This window comes from Canis lupus, chromosome 8, assembly GCF_003254725.2.
Source record: "Canis lupus dingo isolate Sandy chromosome 8, ASM325472v2, whole genome shotgun sequence".
NCBI lineage: Eukaryota > Metazoa > Chordata > Mammalia > Carnivora > Canidae > Canis > Canis lupus.
The window spans coordinates 61,812,564-61,828,394 of NC_064250.1; the positions used below are offsets into that span (position 1 = coordinate 61,812,564).

The 15,831-nt window shown below is 43.4% G+C and overlaps 1 protein-coding gene and 1 long non-coding RNA gene across 11 annotated transcripts in view; one reads left to right on the forward strand and one right to left on the reverse strand.

The window, feature by feature from the left end:
• The window catches only part of TTC7B (tetratricopeptide repeat domain 7B), a 250,993-nt gene that overhangs the window by 157,977 nt on the left and 77,185 nt on the right, over positions 1-15,831 (reverse strand). For all 9 annotated transcript variants that reach the window (XM_049113415.1, XM_025443119.3, XM_025443121.3 and 6 more), the window contains one exon: positions 8,831-8,952. In XM_049113415.1, coding sequence (XP_048969372.1) covers positions 8,831-8,952 — 122 coding nt within the window. Of the gene's footprint in view, positions 1-8,830; positions 8,953-15,831 lie in introns of those variants that run through there.
• On the forward strand, positions 423-4,339 carry LOC112657198 (uncharacterized). 2 transcript variants are annotated; one of them, XR_003134902.3, is made up of 6 exons: positions 423-534; positions 761-843; positions 1,165-1,258; positions 1,578-1,694; positions 3,077-3,167; positions 3,697-4,339. It is a non-coding gene; the product is annotated as an uncharacterized LOC112657198 (long non-coding RNA). The 2 variants fall into 2 exon arrangements; XR_003134901.3 differs by lacking the exon at positions 3,077-3,167.

The window sequence follows — 15,831 nt, forward strand, 5'->3', positions numbered from 1 at the left end:
ACATCTCTCTCTTTACCACTGAGAAGCAGTAACTGGGGCAGTGAGTTCCACCTAGCTCTCAATAAACATATGCTACGCATTACCTAATTTTAAAGGAAGCATGCAACCATTAGGCATCTGTGAGCCACAGCCATCTCCACTGAGAATGAGAAGTTCATCCACTCATTCGTTCATTCATGTATAACTCTATACCAAACATTGCTCAAGGTACAGATTCCTCTCCAAACAAAACGGAAATTTCTGCTCAAGTAGAACTTATAGTCTAGTGATAGGAGACAGACAAATTAGATAAGAAAAAAAATTACAATGCGAGTAAAGGGTTAACAAATTCTTTTCCTCGTCTGCTTGAGAATTTGACCTGAGGTTAACTTCCTAGTTCTGTTTCTCTGGAAACCTAATAAAGATAAAAATGTCAATTATGTTACTAGGCAACACTGCTTATGATAAAAATGACCACTGATTGATAACTTGCATCTGGACTAGAAGGAACCACACATATCTGTTGGGTACATCATAGCTTGCACTTCCTCTAATGTGAGGACTTAAAACTGAGCATATCCCTCGGGAAATCCTGAATACTTGGGACAGATCCCACACTTACTAATTGTGAGGCTCATTCTCTACCAGCTGAGCTGTCACTTGAGGAGGGAGGGACAAATAGAACAACTCCTGGGTGGCCATATGGACTGCTGAGAGCATGATTCACATAGAAGAGAAATCCCTGACACTGCCTGGCTGGCAATTTATGATCTTGTTCTAGATCTTTCTATTTAGATCGGTGTCAACTGTGGCCTATGAAAGTCTTGTGAGTCAGAATGTTTAACTGAACCTAAGAAGACCCTGGTAAGCATATTCATAGTATACTTGAGGCTGGTTAAATGTTAAGGAGAAAAATAAGGCAGATAAAAAGAAGAGGTAAGTTGGCCAGGATGCTTTTGAAGATCCCTTCAGGTCCATATCATAAGCACCACTCCAACCCCACCCTGACTTAGTTAGCTGTCATGTCTTCGGGCTCCATCACTCCCTCAGGAAAACCGCCCCTAACCGCCAAATCTAGGCCAATCTCGTTTTAAAATGGACTCTCACAGAAATGGGTACGTTCCTTCCTGAGCACTGTCTCCGTGCTATACATCCAAGAATATAATGATCTAATTTCTCTCTGAGAGCAAGAAGCATGTCTGGCTGCTCACCATTTTATCCCTAGCACCTGAAGAATGTCTGGCACAGAACAGGAGCTGAATAAATGCTGGCAGAACAAGTGAGTATCACAACATATCTGAAGCCAAACAGAGGTGGGTAGTATTCCTCATACCACAATGCCTGTTCCTGTGTGTGTCTACTCGTGCTACTCCCATCCAGAGCACGACCCAGAGTTGCTCTGCAACTATTGCCATTGCCATCGGCAATTCCCAGGGGATCAATCTCCAGTCATATCAAGAGGTATGGGGGATATTAAAGAATTAAGTTAATTTTGATGGTTAGACACTGTATCGTACAACTCCCTCTTTGGGGGAAAACTTGCAAAATGAAAGGGTAAATTTTAAAATGTCAGCATTGTCTTCTTCTTGTTTCTTAAGGCTTCACCCACTGCTCATTATTATCTATTTTCCTGCTGAACTAGAAAATCCACGGGGATCATTTGCTTTCTTGACCCCAGCTCCTAGCCTGTGAATACTTGACAGATGGATAAATAAGTGAGTGAATAAATAAATAAATAATCTCTCCCTCTCCTCCTGCCCCCATTAAAATAGAGCATCACTACCCGAGAGAAATCTCTCATGAAGAACTAAAATAGGGCAGCCCCGGTGGCCCACGGTTTAGTGCCGCCTTCAGCCTGGGGTGTGATCCTGGAGACCCAGGATCAAGTCCCACGTCAGGTTCCCTGCACGGAGCCTGCTTCTCCCTCTGCCTTTCTCTCTCTCTCTCTCTGTCATGAATAAATAGATAAAATCTTAAAAAAAAAAAAAACTAAAATAAACTCCTGTACCAGTTCATCATTCAGAGAATTCCAATTCTAAATGGTGGCTAAAGGAGGCAGTGCACAGCTGGTCAAAACCAGGCAGGGAGGGGGCCATATGAGATGCAATGAACTGCCGGCAAGCTCACTGGTCCCTCCTCCTTCACCCCCAACCTCAGCACTTTGGAAGCCTACAATGACCCACCCTGTTCTTTTGCCAAAGACAAGGGCAGACCAGTATGGATGCCCCCACCTGGTTGTGCTCATAAAGCTCCCAGACAACACAGGACCCTAAACGTTCATTGTTAGTACACTGAAATCAAGTACCCATTCCCTATGATTCAGGCCCCATAATTCATCACGGAAAGTGGTCTTGGAGTTTCGTAATTAAAATTGACAAAGGTTCCTTTGTTTCCATACTGAAATTTTGATGGCATTAAGGGATTAGCCAGAGCTAGTCTACGTTTAAACAAAACAGAAAAGATTTGGCTGATGCTTTCTGTTACATAAATAATTACATCTAGACTGGCTTTTAAAGGTCCTTGTTTCCTAGGTATAACGTAATCCTGCAAGCTCTTGGTGCCCCACCTTCAAGAACAGGGTACTAACCAGGCATGGTCCTTATGGTCCAAGTGGTGATAAAACAGGATGGGGGGTCAGGAGAAGGAGATACAGGTCCCGGCTCTGCCACCAACCAGCTGCATGGCCCTGAAGGAGATCGCGTTGCCTTATTTGTTGACTGTTTTGCCAACCAAAACCAAGTGTAAACTCCACAGGGGCAGTGACTGGGCCTCACTTGCTCTCTTAGAACAGCGTTGGGCACTAGTAAGTAGCCTAGTAAGATTCTCGAGAAATACTTATTCAGCGATACTGAATGGGATTTCTCTCTTAGACTCCACATCTATAAAGGGTAGCGAGTAAAACCAATGTGTCTGACAAACCTCTAGGACTTCCAGACTCTGTACCCCCTCCCCCCCATCAGTCCAACTATTACGGCAATTTTCCTTAAGAGTGAGATGGCTCAGCACAGTGAGCTCGGGTGACCAAAAGCCTAGACTTCTGCACCCAGTCTGCACCTCTCCCCTTCCAATGGCTTCAGCCACACGGGACTCCTTTCAGATTCTGAAACACATCAAGGTCCTGCCTGGCTCAAGGCTTTGCACACGCTGGATCCTCCACTTGGAATCCTACTTCTCCTGGTCTCGGCAAGGTTATTACCTCTTTCTCACCATCCAGTCCTGGGCTCTGTGTCACCTCCTCAGGACGCCTGGCCTGACCACCCTACCTAAGCAGGTGCCCTCTATTAATCTGCATTCATGGCACCCATTCATTCCCTGACACGTATTCGAATTTGTAATCGTATACATTATTATCCATTTCCCTTGGGAGACAGCATGCCTCCCACAAACCTTGACTGTATCTCTTCTATTCAACAAAGTAGTGCCAAGCACAGTACTTGACACACAGGAGAACTCAACAAATCCTTGGATGCCTGGCCAAACCCACTGCACGCCAGGTCCCATGCTGAGAGGGTTATATAAAAATCCACAGATCTCTATATAAATGCTCATCCCAGCCAGCCTGGTCTCATAGCCTGCAGAATGTACCCGGTGCTGCTCAGAGCTCTAACGGCGTACCTCTACCCACTATTGGGGAGGTGGCCCTGGCTCTCCCCCATCTATTTGCATTGACATCACTCCAAGCCCACTTCTCCTCCAAAGCTTTATTCCCCTTTACAGGTGGTGTAGCCATGTCCATACGGCAGCTTTCTTCTTCGCTTTTGCAGCAACCTGGACTCGCCCTGTCAACATGCACAAGCTATCCTGAAATTGCTTGTTTTCATTCTTAATTCCCTATGGGACTGTGAGTTGCAGGCGGGCAGGACTCTGTCCCTCCTCTTCACCCCAGCCTAAGAGATGGTCGGGGACCTGATCAGTATGCAAGGAAGCCTCCTCAAATGAATGAACAAATGACCTCCCTGAATGAATGAATAAATGGGGCCCAGAAACAAGTGCTCACCTTGCTCAGTTAAGCGATCAGGTGTTTGCCCATCGTTTACTCCTTCATAAAACAGTACTGCATTACTTACGTTTCTGTCTTAACCTTTTCTTTTCTCCTACCGTCTCCTAGAGTGCAGGCCCATTTCCTTCCAATCTCTGAATCTCTCAAAAACTGCCAGGGACCAAAAGTTGATATGTATTAAATGCTTCCTGGAAACGTGTCTGAATTCTCTCCTGGTCACTGCATTTGACTTATGATGTACAGAGTCATGTGCAATTTAAAAAGTGAACACATCTTAGTGCTGTGGGAGGGAAGACTGCCTGAATGCTCGAGTGTACAGGCCAGGGTCAGGCTGCTCCAGTGCCTGGGGAGCCAGCATGGCCCCCCATGTGTCCTGGCCGGACCCTCTCCATGACCGCAGGGCTGTGGGAGCCCAGCTGCTGCCGCTGCTGTCCCTGGGGCCAGAAGCACAGGAAGCGCCCTCCTCAGCAGCCCCTGGTACACTGTGGACCTCAGTATCCCCTTGTCAGCCTCCTAATTCTAGTCTACATTAAGCAGGGCTGAACAGTCACAAAGGCCAACAAAATTACTGAGCAAGTCTAGGGATTTTTAAAGCCAATGCACAGTGGTGATTAGTGGTCTTATTTGATGGACTATAATAACAAAACTCCAAAAAGCCCCTCTACACCACTTTATTCCCCAGCGTGGCACCAAACACCACAGGGCAACTCAGAGTCTGACCATCCCCCTGACTTCCCACCATCTTCATGTCAGGGTCTCACAGGCAGGACTCTGGCATGTACTCCAGCAAGAATACAACCCCCAGGCACATCTCCCAAGGGTCACTGGGCATTTGCCTTTTTGTTTTAGCTTAACCCCCTCCCTCCCTGAATTAAAACCAATTTGGAATCAGGGCAAAACACTCTCTGCCATCCAACTACCCATTTTGGTCAGCCAGTGCATCTGACATGAAGCAAAGTTACTTGACTTCGCTACCCTTTGTTTATAAGAGATGGTCAAATATCCTTAAAACAGCACACAGTCAATAACTGGCATCCCAAACCCAAGCTTCCTGGAAATCCTGGCCACAAGGACTCAAGTGGGGAGTATCATTTCTCTTCTCCTTAGAAGGCCGAGGGGCACCCGGCTGGCTCAGTTGACGGAATGTGTGATTCTTGATCTCGGGGTTGCGAGTTCAAGCCCCACACTGGGTGTAGAGATTACTTAAAAATGAAATTCTTAGAAATCTTAGGGGAAAAAAAAGGTTGAAGGGACCCCCAGGCTGGGGCCATTTCTGGGCCACTAGCTACACTGTCTGGTGGATGCCCATTTGAACCACGTCAGACCAGTCAGCCCATCTCCCTTCTTGGGTGCACATCGAGGCGGCTGGTCATGAGCACCATCCCAGCTAACTGATACACCTCATGAGCAGGGCTCACCTAAACCAGTAGTCATAAATAACAAATGCCCTTCCCCAAAAAATGTGTGGTGTGAGGCTCAGCAATCAAATGGGTGATGTCTGCTTTGTGAACTTCCACTTCAGCTGGAGGCTGACCTTCACCTGGTGCCACCTCCTGCCAGAAGGTTATCTGGCATCATCATCCCTGGAAATGACAAGGTGGCACCTGCTGCCTGCCTGACGCTTCACAAAGGGCTTCCACGTGCATTTTCATACTTGTGCCTCTCCTCAGCTCTGTGACATAGGTGGGGTTGGACCCATTTGACAGATAGAGAAACTGAGACCCAGTGAGGAGGACTGGTTCCAAACCCAAAGCCTCTGCCTCCAACATGCTTGCTGCCCCTCATCTGAGTGCCTGCCTGGGCAAGGCCGCTCTAAGACCCCTGGAGATTGCGTCCTGGCCCTCGGAGGCTAACACTCTCTCATTTTACCCTCTGCAGAGCTGAGCAAGACGGTCTCTTTCATCCTTAGCAGGCCTGCTCCTGCCATCCAAAGGGATAGGAGCACGAGACATGGAATAGATGTGGCTGTGTGGGGCTGGGAGGTCACCGTGCATTCTTTCCCTCCAGGGGGAGACAGGCCGCAGGAGGGGCCTGGGGGGCAGGGGACAGGGGAGGAGATAGATAATCTGTGGGATGCTCTGGATGAGACACGAGGAAAAGTGTGATGAGAAAACCCCAACCTGCCCCAGCAACATCTCGTCCTTGGGTCTGGTGCCTCCTCCCAGAGGGGCAGGATGATGACAGCCCCCTCGTTGCTGGGGGCCGGCCCCAGCCTCTCCACACAGCTGGACTCTCCCCCGAGTGGAGCGGCACTGGAAGTGCTGAGGGCAGAGCCTGGTGACCATTGATGACGATGACATAAGAGCCTTGCTCTGGGACTCAGGTTCTTTCTGGGAGAGATTCAAGTTCACTAGCTTGGCACACACTCTTGGAAAAGATGGGAGGATTATACAAGAATAAGATTAATTACTAATCATTAAGTCCTCTGGGATGACAACTAAAAGGCTGAAGACATCACAGTACGTTTCTAAAGAAAAAGTGCTTTATCAATTCCCATCTCCCATTGTGAAGCTCTTCTACAGCCCATTTTCTCATCCTTGCAAATCAGCCAAACCCTTTCCACAATATCTTTTCAGGTACATATCTTTAAAGTGCAGAGGGGCGTATGGATGGCTCAGTGGGTTAAGCATCCGACTCTTGGTTTCGGCTCGTCATGATCTCAGGGTTGTGAGATTGAGCCCCGTGTCAGGCTCCACGCTGGGCATGAAGCCTGCTTAAGATTCTCTCTCTCTCTCTCTCTATCTCTCTCTCTAAAAAATAAATAAAAATAAGAATAATAAAAAAAATAAAGTGTAGAAAAACAAAAAGGAGCAAACATATCCGAAAATGGGATGTTGGAAGCCACTGGTGCTTAGGGGCAGCAGCCACCTCTAGGTGTCCCCGCCCCCTCCACAGAGATACTGGCTGTGAACATCCGTCCACTGACAAATGACCTGGGTGTGGCTCTCAAGCCCCGAGAAACCCACCGCTCTAAGTCAGACGTCTGGCAGCACCAGACATGCCCCAAAGCTCCTGTTGCTCCCTCTTCTTTCATTCATATTTTGTGGTCTCCAAACTGGCCTTCATCTCCACCTACCCCAAAGTAATGTCTCATGACTGCTGCAAAGGACATTGCAGTTGGCAAGGACTGTCTGGAGTGGCTGGCCAATCCTATCCCTGGCCTTTGGAGCCCAAAGAAGAGAGTGAGAGGACGAGAAAGGAGGAGAAAAGCCTTCCAAGTTAAGCAGTGTCTTCACTTTGGCTACATCAGTGGGAATCTCCTTGAACTTGAGTAAAAAATGAAAAGAGAAATGAGCCGGTAAGCAATTGCTGGCATGTAATCCATCATCTAGTGCAAACCTCTCATCATTATTATTTTTTAGTTGGATTCCAGGGGCCAGCCAACATTTCAGGGCAGGAGGTTGGAGCCCAAGAGGACTAGCTTCTTCCTCTTCCATGAACAGGCCTCGGATGAAAATAAATTACCCAGCCCACCTTTACCAGTCCTACAGGGGGCATTTTCAATAGAAGGCATTGGTTTGGTGCCCCCAAGAGCTCCGAGGGAGCACATTCCTGCCTCTGGACTTGCATCTGGGAGTCAACCACATACATTTGCAGGTTAGAGGGGGAGACAGCAAGGTTGGGGCTCCTCTGGGATGACTACCATTTATTGTTAAGAGGGAGAAGAAACAGGTCACTCAAAGATGCCCTGCTTGCCCTCTTCTCCCTCTATTTATAACATCACAGGAGCTAGAACTAAAGCGTCAGTGTGGAGGACATGCACTACTGCTCACATGATCTGATCAGTGGCAGATGAGATCAAACTTGAGGGCATCTTCTCTAGCCAGTCCAAACCTTGGGGCATTACTGCGGCCTTTTGCATGTCATGCCGATCTGAACCAATGTCCTCTGGGGCCAAGCAGGTCTTCTCCACCAACAATTTAGCAGGATTTGGAAAACAAGCTTTTACCCACAACTAATGAAAGATGGGTGCCTGTGGCTCTGAGTCGTCAAGCAGAAGAAATGCCCCTTCCATGAGGTCTGCCCCAAGGTTTGACGCTCTTAAAAATGAAGAGGGCGCAAACCCCTGTTCATTTATGCAAAGGCTGGGACTCGTGTCCCCTCTCTCGTTTAAAGCACTACGTGATGGTCCCTAGAGGGAGGGGAACAGGCCTGCGAGGAGCTATGGGTGAGAGGCCGGATACCTACTGTGGGTCTTCGTGCACGTCTATCCTGCAGCACAAGGTCAAAACAAGGGACAGCTGAAGAAATTTGGAACAGATTCATCGCATTTCTTGTAAGAGCAACACACAAAGGAAAAGCAATGACCAATTTGTCAGAGAGCATCCCTCACGTTCACATTATGAAACTTTCATACACCTTTTCCCAAGGCAGCTCGGGTGGAAAATGTGCCTGTGTGACGTCACAGCCACACTCACTTTCCTACAAACTGTTGGAGGTTTGGCAGACCAATTCTCTGAACCAGTGTGCTGGGACTTCCAAGTCACCCCCCGACAAAAGGGGTTGTTGGTCTGTGCAGTAAGGACCACTGACATCAAGGAGGGCAGCATATGGCACACTCCCATTACACACCCGCTGGCCCAGGACTTCCAGCCTGTGACTCATCCTCACCAAGGAGCCCTCCTTCCTCCCTTCTCCCACCTTCAAACCTCATGGCAAAGTGGGAGAGCCGGGGGAGAAGAGACAAAAGAGCCTACATTTGTTATTTAAAAACAAATTAAAAAAAAAAAAAAAGATTCCAACCATAGTTCATGTTTAAAGTTGCTTTGTTACAACAGCTAAACCAGAGCCAGTGTGGTCAGGCTATTTTCCTTCTTTAGGAACCTGATTTAAAAAATGAAGAAGGCTTACCCATTTTTGAAATAGAGGACATGAGCTCTCTGAAGTCCTGTTTCTAGGAAAAAACCTAGTTCTTGATCGTGGGGAGCAGGGCCAGGCTTAGGGCTTCTGTTTTGAATATTGGTAAGTATTACCTAGAAGGGGAGAAAATCGGAAAACTAATGAGATCCACATCCAAGCCTAGTTCCTTCATACCGCATCTCTAAACGCACTGCCCAACCTGACGAATCGGCTTCCTCACACCCACATTGGTGCCCAGGGACTGGTGCAGACATGAGTGCAGAGATCAGGAAAGCCAAGAGAATGACACCTCCAAGCTGGGGCACGGGAGGCCCTCCTGGCATGGCGGGTGCTGACGGGTGCAGGATGCCAGGAGAAGCATTGAGGTGGAGGGGCTCTGTTGGATGCCAGGATATGGACAGAGTCTGAGTGAGAAGGACACAGGTCCCAGGATCATCCACCAATGATGGCAGAGGTCACTGACGGGCGGACTGCAGGGCCAGCCCTACAGAAGCTTGATGAACTCTGAAGAAAGCTGAGCTGAGAAGCGCTGTGATTGGCATTGGCCCTGAAATTCCCCAGGGAGGGTGAACTCTCTAGGCTTCAAAGTCAAAACCAATGGAGTCTCAAGGGGAGTGTGGAGAAAAACAACCTGAGCTCTCTCTTTCTCTCCCTCTCTCCCAAAACTTGATCTTTTGTCAACGGATAACAAGGTTTTAAAGGTCTAAATTTTTGGCCCCACGAGAAAGACTGCCAACTGATCACGAGAAAGATCTTCAAGTTGGGGGGGGACAGTCATAGCGAAGGGTAAACACATATCTATTGTTTGTTACAGGGGCCATTCTCTTTAAGCTGTCAAGTCAAATGAAGCATTTATCAGACAGAAGCTGCTTGCAGCCCGTTTAAAAAACCCTACACGTGCTCTCCAAACCTGCTGCCCACATTTGCTGAAGTCAGAAGCCCTTCAGAGGCCCAGCTGTAAGCCAAAGCCCAAGCATTCTAGAGGTCTCACAATTATTCTCCATACAGCATTGAAGCAATTGCTAGATCTCTAACTTTCGAGCTTCGGGAAATAGCAAAGAAAGCACACAATGAGCAGATGTTGTGGGATGAAATCCAGGTGGGCAACCCTTGGATTTGAACTCCATCCCAGCATCTTATCAAAACTGCCTGGCTCCCTCCCGACTTAGCACTTGGCTCTGCAAGTGCTGAGGGGTAGGTGTTCCTCCTACCCCTGCGAACTGTCATTTTGGCTCTACTATAGGCTCCTCCCTAAGGCATCTTCCCAGTGCTGCACATGCACCAAGTGTGGTCTCTTGTAAGTCTCTCTCAAGATGATCTCATCCATTCCTCCAAGCTTCAGAAATCGTCCACATGCTGCCAACTCCCAGAGTCATCCTCTTTGCCACAGACTTTCCCTCTGAACACTAGACTCATATGTGCAACGGCTTCCTTGACATCTCCCCTCGGAGGCCCAACACTTAAACGTTAAAAAATTAGCCTTCATTTGCTTTCAAGAATCGTTTTAAAAACAACAAAACAAAACAAAAACCCACCACAATTACTTTAAAGCAAAAACAATTCGCCACAGCACAGAAAGAAACTTTTAAAATTGTCTGGAAATTCTACCACACAGAAATAGCCAGTTAACATATGTTGAACAAGAATCCAGGTACCTCTAAACATATGAATCAAGGAAAAAAAGATAAAAATCATTTTACGAAAATTGAGATTGTTATGTACGACAGTTTTAAATCTGAACCATTACATTTAATTTCGATTAAACTTAACAAGAGAAACTAAAACGTGACCAAAGGAATCACTCAATTTCAGAAAAATGTGGGGTTTTTCTATAGGTAGTCATTAAAGGTCTGGGCACTTGTCCTAAAGATAAAAGCAGATCTTATATTTATTATACGTGTGTGTGTGTGTGTGTGTGTGTGTGTGTAGAGAGAGAGAGAGAGAATAATGATATAGACACAGATACATCTTAACAAATTAAGTTTTTTGATCCATAGAAGTAGGATGTCTTCCCATTTATTTAATTTCTTTCAACACTGATTTGTAGTTTTCAGGGTATAAGGTTTGCACTTTTTTATTATCCCCACATATTTTAATCTTTTTGATGCTATTATAAATGGAATTGTTTACTTAATCTCATTTTCAGATTGTTCATTGCTCATGTAGAGAAATAAGAGTGGTTTTTAAAAAATATTTTATTTATGAGAAAGAGAGAGAGAGAGAGAGGCAGGCAAAGACACAGGCAGAGGGAGAAGCAGGCTCCATGAAGGGAGCCTGATGTGGGACTCGATCCCAGGTCTCCAGGATCAGGTCCTGGACCGAGTGCGGCGCTAAACCACTGAGCCACCCGGGCTGCCCCAAGAGTGATGTTTTGATATTGACCCTATATTCTATAACTTTGCTGAAATCCTTTACTAGTTAAAATAGAGTGTGTATGTGTGAATCACTTAGGGTCTCCTGTATACAAGATAATGTCATCTGCAAATAGATACTTACTTCTCCCTTTTTAATCTAGATGCCTTTTATTTCTTTATCTTGCCTAATTGCATTGGCTAGAACATAAACTACAATATTGAATAGAGGTAGTGAGAACAAACATCCTTGTCTTGCTCCTGATCTTAGGGGGGAAAATCGTCTTTCACCATTATATATGTTGTTAAATATGGATTTTTCATAGGTGCCTTCTATCAGGTTGAAGATGGGAACTTCCATTCCTAGTGTGTTGAATGTTTTTATCATGAAAGGGTGCTGCATTTTGTCATGGGCTTTCTCTACATCGACTGAAGTTATCACTATCATGTAGGTTTTGCATTTTATTCAACTGATATATTACATTAATTGATTTTCAAATATTAAGTCAACCTTGCATTCCTGAAACAAATTGTGCTCAGTCATGGTGTATAATCCTTTCTATATGTTTTTGGATTCCATTTCCTGGTATTTTGTTGAGGATATTTGCATCTATATTCATAAGGGATATCAATCTCATAAAAAGAGTTAGGGAATATTTTCCTCCTTTTCTGTATTCTGGAAGTTTTTATAGTAGTGCTGTCATTTCTTTAATATTTGGTATAATTTAGCAGTGAAGTCAACTTGACCTGTAGTTTTCTTTATGGGAAGGTTTTTAACTACAAAATTAATTTCTTTAATAGACACAGGAATATTTGGGTTATTTATTCCTTTTTGAACTTCAATAGTTTGTGTCTTTCAGGGAATCTGTCATTTTCTTTAAGTGATCACATTTACTGGCATAAAGTTGGTCATAATTTTCCCTTATGATCTCTTTTTAAAAAAAAAGATTTTATTTTTAAAGTAATATCTACACCCAACACATGGGGCTCAAGCTCACAACCTAGAAATCGAGAGTCACTTGCTCCACCAACTGAGCCAGCCAGGCACCCTTCCCTCGCAGCCATTTAATGTTTACGTATCTATAAAATTGTCTCTTCTTCTTGGGTGTTGTTGGTAATTTATGTCTTCTCTCTTTTATTCTTGTTCAATCTTGTTAACAGTTTACAAACTTTATGGATCTTTCCAAAGAATCCTTTTTTAGTTTCACTGATTTTCTCTGTTTATCTTCCTACTTCACTGATTAATGTTCTGATCTTTATTATTTACTTCTTTTTGCTTGCTTTGGCTTTAATTTTTTCATTTTCTAGTTTCTTGAATTGGAAATTTTGACCACTGATTTGAATATTTTCCTAAGACATGCATTTAAAGTTATAAATTGTTATATTGTTTTAGACTTGTAGAAGCTCTATCATTAGGTACATACACTTTTAGAATTATATCTTGTTAATTGATACTTTTCTTACATAACATCTCCCTTTATCTCCCGTAAATATTCCTTGTTCTAAATTCTACTTTCTGATGTAATACAGTCACTGTGGCTTTGTTTTAATGAATTGTTTTCATTGTATATAATTTTACATTTTTTCTACCTATATATTAATTTTAAATGGTTTTCTTATAGATAGCATATATTAGGCCTTGCATTTTCATCCAATTTGAAACTGTTCAGACCATTTATTTGGTTATTTAATAAATAGTTATTTAATGTAACTATTGACATGATTGGAACCGTCTTGCTTGCTGTTTCTTTTTTTTTTTTTAATTTTTATTTATTTATGATAGTCACACAGAGAGAGAGGCAGAGACACAGGCAGAGGGAGAAGCAGGCTCCATGCACCGGGAGCCCAACGTGGGATTCGATCCCGGGTCTCTAGGATCGCGCCCTGGGCCAAAGGCAGGCGCTAAACCGCTGCGCCACCCAGGGATCCCTCTTTTTTTTTTTTTTTAATCATCCCATCTGTTCTTTGTTCCTTTTTTCTCTCTCACTCTTCTTTTTTTGTATTGATGATTCCATTTCATTTTCACTAATGACAGTTAATTATGTTTGTCTATCTGTCCATCTGCTCTTTTTTTCCTCTCTGCCCCCCAACAGTATGCAACATAGCTCTTTAGCTTATCACAGTGTATGTTCAAATAATATTACATCAATTTATAAATATTATAAACACCATATAATAGTATACTTACATTTCTTCCCTAAACTTTTGTGTTATGGTAGTCACACATTTTACTTCTATGTTATATATTCCATAATATGTTGTTAGCATTGTTGGTTTAGGTGATGAATTATAATTTTAAAAAATTAAAAATAAGAAAAAGTCTTTTATATGCATGCTCGTTGTCACCATTTATGATGATCTTCCTCTCATTGTATGTATCTGTATTTTCTTCTGCTTGAACTTCTTTAACATTTCTTGTTATACAGGTCTGTTGGTAATGTGTTCTTTCAATTTTTGTTTGTTCTATAAAAAACAAAATCTTTGTCTTTTTTCTTCAGAGGAGTTTTGAAATTTTTCATCCACTACTTTAAAGGCATCTCTGTGATATCTTCTCACTTGCATTGTTTCTAATGACAAATCTGCTTTAACTATTAGCTTTATTCTTCTGTCTTTAAAGTTTCTTCTTCTCTGGCTTCCTTCAAGATTCTTTGATTTTCAATAGTTTACCTATAATATGTCTATATGTATGTTTTTATTTATCCTGCTTAGGGTTCTGAGATTCTTGAATATATGGTTTGCTGCATTTCAGTAATTTTTAAAAACTCTCAATTGTTTTCAAATTTTTCTTTTGCTTCAGTTTCTCTCTCCTCTACTTTTGGGACACCAAATACATATTTTTTCTGTATGTCTTGGATGCTCTGTTTTGATTTTTTCCCCACTCTTTTTGTTCTTTTTGTATTTCTATTTGAATCATCTCTATTAACCTATCTTCAACTAAAAGATTTTTTTCTTAGCTGTGCCCAGTATTCTAATATGTCATCAAAAACTTCCTTTATCTCAGGGCACCTGGGGAACAATGTGACTCTTGATCTCAGGGTTGTAAGTTTGAGTCCCATATTGAGGGTAGAGATTACTTAAAAATAACATCTTTTTTTTTTTTTTAAAGATTTACTTACTTATTTGAAAGAGAGAGAGAGAGAGAGAATGTGTATGAGTGGGGCAAGGGGCAGAAGAAGAGAATCTTCAAGCAGACTCCCCGCTGAGTGTGGTCCTGACATGGGGTTAACCCCAAGACCCATAAGATCAAGACCTCAGCCAAAACCAAAAGTGGGACACTTAATTGACTGAGTCATCCAGGTGCCCCTAAAATAAAATCTTTTAAAAAATTTTCTTCATATCTTATATTTTATTATTTCTAGGATTTCAATTTTATATTTTCATAGTTTCCATCTCTCTGTTGCAATTCCCATCTTTTTATGTATGTTGTATGCCTTTTCCACAATATCCTCTGACATATTATTCATTGACATTTTTAAGTTCCTATCTGATAGTTCCAACACCTTGGTCATTTTTAAGTTTGGTTCTGTTTACTGTTCTTTACAATAGTTTGCTTATTCCTGTTTCTGTGTGTATTTGTGTATATCTCATATTTTTAAATTCAATGTTGAAGATTGTGTGTGGAGAAATAGACTGAGGTAAATATTTATACCTGAAAATGGGCACTCTTTTTCATCTATAAGGCAACAAATGTGGGGAACTTGAGTCAATCTAGTCAGTAGTTGAAGTTGGGCTGGGTTTTGTTGTTTCTAGAGATACCTTCAATGCACCACAGACTTCAAATTCCTCAAGCAGTGGGCTACCAACTTGTGCTTACTGTGGGACCTGGGATGACAGAGGGTTTTTCTCAGTGTTTCTGTTCCATCCTATTTTCAGCAGTCCTTGTAGGCTTGCACTACAGAGGGGATTTCCCTCCAATTTCATGGCCCTTTCCCCATGGCATTCTGCCATTATGCATTAGTTGGTACTGTGTTTGTTACATGGCTGGTGGTGGGAGGGGGAAATTCTTGGATTTTCCTGGTCCAGCTTCAGTCTCAGAAAGAGTCTATATAGCTGGAGCTCAGGGATGAAGTTCATCCTCAGGGGGTCCTTTTTGGGCACCTCCCTCCTAACTCCCAGAATGCCTTCTGGGACAAGAACCACCTAACTTCCACTTCCAGGAAAACTCTGAGCATGATTAAAGCTCCTAGAAGTCCAGATTAACCCTAAAATATAAATCTCTAGTTATCTTAATAAATAACATCATCCACCCAGCTGCCCAAATCAGACACTGGGGCGGGGAAAGGAAGAGGGGTTGTAGCAAGGCTTGATACCCTAACACTCTCAAATTTATTACCACATCCCTCCTAATTATTTCTCAAGTATGTCTGTAATCTATTCTATTTCTACAACCATTACCTTCATGGAAGGTAATCACTTCTTATAAGATTTCCACAATAGCCTCCTAAATAGAGTCTCCATGTCACCTCCTGTTCCTTTTCTTTCCCACTTTCTACAAGCAGCCTGAATCACTTTCTATAACACAGTCTGGGTCATGTTGCCCTTGTGATCTTCCTCACCCTTCAGGCATCACCTTGATTATCACCTTGTTGGAAGGCCTTCTCTGGCTACCTAACATCATGTAGGCCTGCCTCTGTTATTCCC